At 47.9% G+C, this 9,824-nt stretch overlaps 1 protein-coding gene across 2 annotated transcripts in view; it reads left to right on the top strand.

Moving 5' to 3' along the window:
- Positions 1–9,512, top strand: part of SH3BP5L (SH3 binding domain protein 5 like) — a 264,169-nt gene extending 254,657 nt beyond the window's left edge. For both annotated transcript variants that reach the window (XM_069634801.1, XM_069634800.1), the window contains one exon: positions 6,972–9,512. In XM_069634801.1, coding sequence (XP_069490902.1) covers positions 6,972–7,370 — 399 coding nt within the window. In that variant the 3' untranslated portion in view covers positions 7,371–9,512. The remainder of the gene's footprint in view (positions 1–6,971) is intronic.
- Positions 9,513–9,824: the final 312 nt, after the last annotated feature.

Below are 9,824 nucleotides of genomic sequence, written 5' to 3' on the forward strand. Positions count from 1 at the left end.
TTACACCCCTGATTAAGAAACCAGGCTTGGATCCTAAGGACCCTGGCAACCTGTGTCCGATAACCAACACCAATTTTATTCTGAAAATTATGGATAAAATAGCGACGTAATAACTGCAATCTCATGTTGAAGCCAACAACATATTGCATGAGCAGCAGTCGGACTTCCGTGCTGCACATAGCACGGAAACCGCGATGCTCGATTTACAATCATGTATGCTATCCATAGTGGATAAGGGCAAGACAGGGATGGTAATGCTATTGGATCTAAGCGGGGCTTTCGATCTTGTGGATCATCAACTACTACAGCAGGTCTTGGAGAAACGGCAGGATGCTTCAAGGTGGCACTGGCCTGGCTGGCATCTTTCCTGGCACATTGAGTAGCAAGAGTACACAGGGAAGAGAAGTTCTCGATGCCTGCCCATATAAGTGCAGGGGTTCCACAGGGAGCCAGTACATCCCCTCTTCTATCTCTTTATGAAATGCTTCTGTGTACTTTTAGAATCCATCGACGTATATTTTACCAATTACGCCGATGATACACAGCTGGTGTTGGAGTTAGTGGGTGATTACCAAACAGATAAGGCTAAGGTCATTGCATTATATGGTATAATAGATAAGTGGATGGAAGGCAATTGGATGTGCCTAAATAGCAAAAACAACGAGTTGATGATATTTGGCTCACGACAAGCGAGAGCCAAGCTAGGGGTAGAATATGATGAGTTTGTTGTCAAAGACTTGTGCATTAAGGTAGTTACCCAAGTGAAAACTCTTGGGATGACGATGGAGGCCACTTTGGGCACAGAGGCTCAGACTAATTACCTTCATAAAAATAATTCCTACTACATTCGGCTCTTGAGAGCCATCCGCCCCCTTCTAAATGAAAAGAACTCAGCCACTATTGCTAGGGCCATCATTCTGTCGCACCTGGATTATGGCAACTCGAAGAAATGCATTCAGAAATATCAGATAATGGAGAACAACGTGGTACGCGTGGTAAAAGGGATTAACAGAAGAGACCATGTGACAGAAGGAAGGAGAGCACTACACTGGCTCAGGATTGAGGACAGAATCCTTTTCAAAGCCATGACGCTAGTGCACAGATGCTTGTATGGGGTGGCTGCGACGTACCTCAGGTCTAAGTTCATAAGTTACACCTCTAACAGGACTCTGAGATCGGAGGCACATGGTAGGCTGCAGGTGCCGCCGGCTAATCGAGTGACGGGTGCCGGGAAATCATTTCCTGTTCAGGCGGCTCAGCAGTGGAACAAACTTCCTCTGGCTATTCGCCTAGAACCTAATCACAGAATCTTCAGGAAGCACCTTAAAACTCACCTTTTCAAGTAAATCTCCATATAGACAGAAATTCTTCCAGCACCCCTGTTGTTCGTCTATTGTGCCTTGTTTTATGTCTCTGCGCCCTGATGCTTGCATGCTTTCGGCACATTAGGAACACATAAATAAATAAGACCTGGCCCTCCTTCTAGATGGTAGTACCAGTTTGCTTACAGTGCTTATCCTTGTTTTATTTCACAATGTCTTTAACTTTCACAATTTAGGGCTCACTGGTCTAGGTGCAGTTGTCAGACTACACGGTCCACCCATAAGAGATCGCGCAACCCCGGACACTTAGGCTCTCCAGCCCAAACAGGTTATTCTATACTTGCACCTGTGTACAGATTCACATTCTTTGTGCCTTGAAACACTTGTGTATAGGCGCGTTACAAATGCCATATCGTATCATATCATTAAGTTTTCCTTAGCCAGCTTGTTGACTTTATGGGCAGTTCCACACTTTCCTGGCTTTTCCTAGTTACCCTCTTGGCTTGGCCACAACATGTCACACATCTCTTGCCAGTCTTTGGCCTTGCCGCACTGTGCCCATTCATAAAGTTCAATTTCTGGTTGTCTGGTTCATGCCCCACCTTTCTGTTACACTGTTTCACACTTGGGCTCTTTTCTGTAGGCTTCTTTCAAATGGGCACTTTCCCTTTTGGCTTCAATCCGTTATTAGCTTTGCCCATAAAGTTTTATTCAGTTCGGTATTCATTATGCATACCTTGCCTCTGTTTCAAGTTTTCATTCAGTTTGCTATTCAATATGCATATTTTAGCTTTGTTTTGGGTTTTAATTTTGTTCTACATTCAATAAGCATAATAGGGCAGTTCGTTACCTATGTGCAGCCCTCAAGAAGCGCCCCGGCACTGAGTGACTTCCCCGACACTCACCGGTCCTCTGCGTCCTCTCCGACAGCTCCTGCTGGCTTCGTTCTGCTACTCCGGCCCGTGGACCGTCCTCTGCAAGCTTTGCTCGCAATCCGGTTGCTCGCCTGCATACACTGGTGGCTCTACTTCATCGGCATGGACGTGGACGGCATCCCTTCTTCTTTCCTGCTTCTTTGCATGTCCAGCTACATGCTGCCTAACATGGAGGCTCCTACACCTGTTAAAGCCCAACTTACCTTGGGCTCCCCAGGTCTTCTGGGCATCGACCGGCATCCTGGCTTCCTCACAGACCCACCATGGCTGCTGGTTTCTCTCACCCAGGTCTCCTTGTTGCTCCCTGCTGTTCTACTGCTCTTCCTTTATACACCTGCAGCCTATTGACTGGTTGCAGGTGTGGATACATAATTAGTCTTGCCTGACGATAGTTATTGGGACATGCCTGAACCTCCCAGTACTCTGCAGGCATCTTTCTCGTCCCAGTACCAAAGCGGTGATAATTGAGTTTTAGTGTTCATTACACTTAGTCACCTCTTTCTCGTCCCAGTACTGCAAATGAGGGGAGCTGCTCTACAGTAGCCTATAAAGGCCGGAGGAGGGTTAGGTTGGTCTTCAATAGGGAAAGGGGGCATACCATGTCTCGCCTAACATACCCTTAACCCTTTTTCTTTTCCCTCTCTTTCTGATGCTTCTGGACTGGTGATCTTCTTGTTATTTTCTTGTTCAATGAGACGTGTATAACAATATCCCATAACTGCCTCTGGGGTAGAGGATTCTTCATGAAAGAGGGAATGCAGAATACTGTCTCACCTGAGGACATCAGTCCCAGTCCCCAGGGACCCTCCACCCAGGTGATCCTCCCTCGCTTTTCCAACCAGGTTCAGGGTCCAAAACCGATGGTCTTTCCCTGTCCATCTGAGAAGAGGATCCGTGGGGAATAGATATGAGGACACCATCAGGTTTCTCACAGTGGCCATCCAGTTTTTGAATGGTACCATAAACCCTGTTAATGGCGACAGTGTTTTCGATGTGGTTGCCTGTAATAGGGATGAGGATTTGGGTGTCATCAGCGACGTTCATGAAGATGATGCCAAGTGAGTCAAGGATGTTGGATAATGGCTTAGTGTATGTGTTGTAGAGGGTGGGTGACAAGCAGGAGCCTTGTGGGACACCAAGGGTGACTGGGATAGGGTCAGCTGCTGTGTTACCAATGAGCACTTTTGAGGTGCATTCGTTAAGAAAAGATTCATCCCATGTTGCTGGCAGAGCGTGTCATGGTCCACCAGGTCAGATGCTGCTAAGAGGTTGAGGAGGAGAATAATGGCTAGGTTGCCTGAATCACAAATGCGTCAAGTTGCGTTTTAAGATCATGCATGGCTGTTTCGCTACTGTGTTTGGGTCGGAAACCTGACTGAATTGCTCCTCGGAGGTGGTGGGATTCTAGAAATGGTTGTGCTTGGGAATAGGCGATGCAGTCTAGAATTTTGAGCAACAAGGGGAAAGTGGTGATGGGTGGTAGGTTGTTGTCAGAGCAGGGTCAAGTGATGGTTTTCTGAGGAGCGTGGTGACACAGGCTGATTTAATACTGGTAGGCACAACATTGGCAGAAGTGTTGATGAAATCTGTGATAATAGGAGCCAAGGTTGTAGCACAGAGCTTGACAATCTGCACCTGGCAGGTATCTCCCTTACAGTTGGGTGGTTTCAAAGTTTGGATGGTATCAAGGACCTTTACTTGGGCCACTTGTGAGAAGAACAGAGGAGGCACAACAGAGTTAGGGGTGTAGGAAGCATCAGGGTAATTGGTGGTGAGGATTTAGTGGCCAGATGTGGTTTTTTTGCACTTATTTTGTTGCGTAGTAGGTACATTTTATTGAATGGTTGTGCACCAAGATTTTTCCGACCTAATTTGAGTGTTTGTAGTGACAGGGTTTTCCAATTCTGTAAGAATAGTGAATAGTTCTTTGGCATTTGAACTTGCATTGAAAATTCTGGTATCATATGTGTTCGCTTTGTGACCGATTACCACTTTCTTGTATGACTTGGTGGCGTTGGAGAGGATTATGCAATTTACAGGAGTAGGGTGCTTCCTGCAAAGATGTTCTAACACTCTCTTGCCTCTGCGAATTGTGATAAGCTCTTCTGTGGACCAATTGATACTGTGCTTTAGTGGTTTAGGTGTTTTAGATTTTAGGGGGGCATGCTGGTCCATGGTATGGAGGAGGCTCTGGTGGTAGTGGTTTGCTAGATCTTAGGGCCTATTGTTTACTGGTAGTGCAGGGGAGAGGCAGGTCCGTAGTGTGGGCTTTAGGCTCTCCTGCGTGGGTGTATGGGCGTTTCAGACCAGAATAGAGTTGTGCTGTGATGAGGGTGTCGGCCTTTATAGGCTACTGTAGAGCAGCTCCCTTAATTTCCCCACATTTTACTTCTGACAGTATTGGGACGAGAAAGAGGTGACTAAGAGTAATGAGAGAGGTCAAATTATATTTAGAAACGATCCGACCAGGGCACCGGGCTGATGGAAGAGATATTGATAGTGGTATTGGTTATAGGAATCCAATCTAGAATGCGACATTTGGCATGTGTAGGGGCTGAAACTAATTGAGTGAAGTTCATATCATGTAGTGAACGGATAAGTGAGGCTGCTTTGGTGTCGGTGGGATCGGTGGAGCCCAATTGAAAGTCACCTAGAACAATTCATTTTTTGGCTGGCTTGATCAGGGGAGTGATAAGGAGGGGTATGTCAGACTCAAGGGGGGCTGATGGAATTGGGTTGCCGGTAGAGGAGGAGGAGGTTATACTTTATATATATTTATATGCAGGCTGATTGTGAGTTTTATGAGCTGAGTTTTGTAGCCTGCCAAGGGAGACGTGAGGGTAGTTTTAATGAGGTTGGAAGATTTGACAATAAGGGCGCCTCTGCCTCCCGGGGTATCAGTGTGGTCAGCCCTGAAGATGAAGTAGTTTGGCGGAAACGATAACGACAGCCCAGAGGCTCTCTGGAGCCAGGATTTGGTGGTAGCATGTAAGTGGTGGTCAATGATGTCATACACCGCGTGCTCCAAGTTTGCGTACATTACTCAGTTCACATTTGAGTTAAACAGCCTGATTCACTGGTGGAAGAGGGACAGGGCTGGTTGGAGGCAGGTTGAGCATGGCAGGGGTAGCATTGATGGCTGTGCTGTTTGTGCACGTAGAAAGCCTAGTGGCTCTGGCCACTCCCACAATGGGGCATGTAAAACTGGACAACTATGGTATTACTGTGAAGGTTCTGGAACATAATTTGAGTAGTCGATGAGTGCTAAGGCTGGGGTGGGATAGGCTTGCAGTTCTATTGTGATGTAGGTGGAGTACTTTATGAGCAGTGACGGCATGCTGTAGGGCTGGGGAGGAGTGAGGATCTTGGTGGTGTGGTAGTAACACTAGTAGTTACTGCTCTGAGTGAGCAAAATGTAGGTGTGCAATTAAGTTTGGGATGGAAGGGGGTGTGTTTGGGTAGGCCCAGTGAGTAAGTGAGGGGAGGTGGGGACAAGCCTGTCAAATAGAATACGTTTTGTCGAAGTAGGCAGTGCCTGGCGTGGACTTAGTGATTTTGCAGGTGTTTGCTGGTGGGAGAAATGGGAAGAGGGTGGGTAGAAGGTAGTGGCTATAAGCTGTATCTGTGGGAACGAACATGCTGGATTGTACTGGTGACCTCTTCCATCTGGCGCTGTAATAGCCAATACGCTGCTTATTCAGAGGAGTCTCTGACCGCTGTGCTGGTAGAGCTGGTGTCAGGAATGTGGTGGGGGGTGTGAGATTGTGGTGAGGAGAGACTGCAGTGCTGGGGGCCTCAGCCATGCATCAGGATCTTGGGCTTCTCATAGGTTTGCTATGCAAAGGCCACCCACTGGACGCCTAAATACCCTGGTGAATGTGTCATAGGAAAGAGCAAAGGGTAGAACCAGTCATCCATATGGTCAGCAGGGAGAGTGGGAGGATCTCGGATTGTCTTACCTAGAGGGATGGACGCAGGGGCGCGCGGTTACCTGGACTCCAGGTACATGGATCTTTGTGGTAGGATAGTGTAGGTTTGGTATCAGGGGTGTCATCCATCGAGCTCGAGGGGGGTGTGGGGGTTGTGTACATGGGCTGCCCGAACAGGGGACACAGCCCTTTGAGGTGGACATTCGATGGGGGCCGACTTCGCCTCCCAGCTCCCTGTAGCATCCTCCATATGGCTCTTGCCCAACCAATCCGCCGACTGCAAAGGCAGTACACGGGCTGCCCAGGTTTCAGGAGGCAAGGCTGGGGCAGCGGCAGCCATATTGTAAAGAAGCCGACGGGATAGTGGGCCCAGCAGGACTTATCCTTCAGTAAGCCATCCCCGGTGGCCAAGATGCTGTGGTGAGGGTCGCAGCACAGTGGATGTGCTTGGGCATGGAATGGTGACAGTGTTTTGTTAAAGTACCTTTAGTGCAGGAAGCTTGTTTTGTTACTTTTTGATTACATCAGTTTGAGAGAGGCCGTTTGGTGCAGGATGATCTCAGACATTCAGTCTTGCGTTGTGGAGGGGCAGGCGACTGAGTCTTACCGTGTAGGGCATTTGGTTTTGGAGGCATGCATGGACTGTGGACGACAGGACCTGTTTGTGACTTTCTTTTGTGGCAGGATACTGATTTCAGAATGCCACGTGTTTTAGCTTTTGTTATTTGAGTTGGGCGACTCGGGCATTCTTGCATAACATATCCCTTTTTCTTATTTTCCTGTAGGAGCACAAAGCAAGAGTAACTGAACTGGAGCAGAAGGTCTTGCAGGCCAAGACCAGGTATTCAGTGGCCTTGCGTAATTTGGAGCAGATCAGTGAACAAATCCACGCGCGGCGCCTGCAACGACTCGTCTCGCGACGTGCTTCCCCAGTAGGTGCTGAGGCCATTTACCCTGTGGAAGCGGGCCAACTGGGTGCCGAGTGCCCATGCTCAGACACCTCTTCAGTGCTCAGCTTGCTAACCATTGCATCAGATCTCCAAAAGTTCGACTCGGTTGAGCATCTGGCAGGGATGTCTGATGCAACCAGCCTGAACAGCGATGAGGCTGATCCTGATCTTTCTGGATACCGAAACCGACATGGAACAGGCCCCTTTAAGCACCACCGCAGTGTGAGTCTGTGATGGGGGGGACCTGCCATCCCAGTACGATTCTGTGAGAGATGTAACACTACAGTGTAAGCCTGTAAGGAGGATGGCCATCACAGAGTGAGCCTGTGAGGGAGACTGCCACCATAGGCATAGCATGTGAGTGGGCCTGTCAACACCATGGAAGCCCCTGAGTTGGGGTGCTGCTTCTACAATTTAAGCCTGTGAGGGGTTGGGGACACCACAGTCTGACCCTGTGAGGAAAGCCATCACCACAGTAAGACTAGATGTTACTACCACCGTGACTGTAAGGGTATGTCATCACCACAGTATGATTCTATGTGGTGGGGATGTTCACCACAATCATCCTGTGGGGTTAAGGGATGTCCCCACCTCAGTGTGTGCTTGTGAAGGTATAACCCGCCACAGGGCAAGCCTGTAATTATTGGTGTCCTTACCATAATGTGAGGTGGTGAGGAAGGATGCCTGCCACCACAGTGTGATCCTTTGAGGAGGGCTGCCACAACAGTATAAGCCTGAGTGGATTTGCTACCACAGTGTTCGCGTGCAAGGAAGACTTCAAAATTGATGTGGTCCTGGCAGGAACCCCCATTCAATGCTATAATAAGGCGAGGTTGCCACCCCATTGGCCTCTGCTCAAACAGAGCCCAACCTGATGCATGTAGGCTTTCCCCAGGAGTTGCGTCCCCTTGAAGGAACCTTTGGGGAGAGGCTTTACCTGCCAGGATTTCCATAGAACAGGCTGGCTAGAGGTGGAAGAAAGGTGGCTAAAGGTTTTGGCTTCTGTCATGTACCATGGTTGAGGGTAACAAAACGTTGACAGCCAAAGACACTAGAGAACCAACACTACAGGATGCACATAAGTACATGTCTTGCTGAGGAGGAAGAGGGTAATAATCCTGAACAGGGGAGGGATTTCCTGAGCAAAGGGGAAATAAACTTGTCACCAATTCTTTCTCCAAGTTTTTGCATTCCTTCTCTTTACGTGTTTATTCTCCATTTTCTTGCTTTTTCTTTCAGTGACGCTGCCTTTCCCTTTTCTCACGTTGCTTCCCTCCTAGTCCTCTAACACCTTTTATTCTCTCCTTTGCTTATCAGTCTGATTTTCTCTTCCCTGCTTCTCAACCACTCCCATTCTGTCGTTCTTGTCCCTCACTCCTGCTCTCTCATTCTTCCCTGCCTAGTCAGCCTTCCATGTCTCTGACTCTCAGCGCTTGAGTTGTTTGCTATTTCTGATGTCCGGCGTGGCTCTCTGGCCATATTCGCTCTGCCCGCATCTATTGCCTTGCCCTTCTCAACTCCCATTTGTAATGGTTTTCCTTCTCACCTGTATTGTGATTGTGCTTTCAACATCATCTTGCTGGCATGGCCATGCTCTTCACTTACATCTCCCAGCTGGAATCTAGCCCTTAAGCTGCTACACTGCTCCTTTCCCATGGGGGAAATCCCTAATATGGATGATTTTCTCTCTGATGTACCCTTGCCTAATCTCCTAGAGTGAAGGGATGAGTGGTACTAGTGACATGTCTATTTTTCCACAGGAGCTTCACCTCCCTATTAAGAATTTAACAATGGATCAAATTGTGCCCTACTATCCCATGGTCTTTCTCCCCGGACTACTTACCCTCTCCATAACAGTGCTGCAAATGTGGTGCTATTCTGCACGGTACAAGCACCCTGTCCCCGACCAGATTATCCCTTCCCTTAAATGCATTTCCTGGCAATTGATCTGTAATTTATTTTATATTTTTTTTATAAATGTTATGCTTCAAATCCCTTTCTAAGCCTTTCCATTGACTTGATGGTGAACTGATAAATAAGCAACCAATGGTTTGTGGGTCAGTGAAGAACCACAATTGGAGCACCAGACATTTAATGCCAGTGGTCACAGTACCTCGCCTCATCTATTGATGTCTCTTTCCTTCCCTCCAAGAACAATAATTGAAACTGACTGTTGAAGGTGGATCTCGATACAGCTCCTTGATTATTGGTTTACATCGCCCTATCCATGGGGGCAGCAGCAAGTCCCTCTGGATTGCTGTTTGGTCCTGTTGTGTCCCGGCTGTAATGAAACCAGCCTTGCGTTGAGGCAGCCGAGGACATGGATGTGATCTGACATTGTCCCCTGTACTGAAATAAAGTGTGATCTGACCTAAATCAGGTGTGATCTGATGTATGTAGCTCTAAAAAGTGAATGTGTATTCTTGTTGTTCCTTCCAGTTAATTTACTCAGCCGTGTTTTTTCATTTCAGAATTTCATAGGAAACCCAAAACTACTTCCTAAGGGCATGACTTTCAGAGAATTTCTGGCCCCTAGCCTTGTGCTTCAGGACCCTTACTCTTGGATTTCCGCTGTAGGCTGTGTCTGACCCAAGGAGCCCCTGTTGTGAACACAGTGCCTCCTGACATGCCAGTACAACCTGCGATTCGCAGTTAGCTGCATTTTGAATGTTGGAGTAGGCATTCTAA

This window comes from Ambystoma mexicanum, chromosome 13 (genome assembly GCF_040938575.1).
Source record: "Ambystoma mexicanum isolate Mex_15411 chromosome 13, UKY_AmexF1_1, whole genome shotgun sequence".
NCBI classification, from domain to species: Eukaryota; Metazoa; Chordata; class Amphibia; order Caudata; family Ambystomatidae; genus Ambystoma; species Ambystoma mexicanum.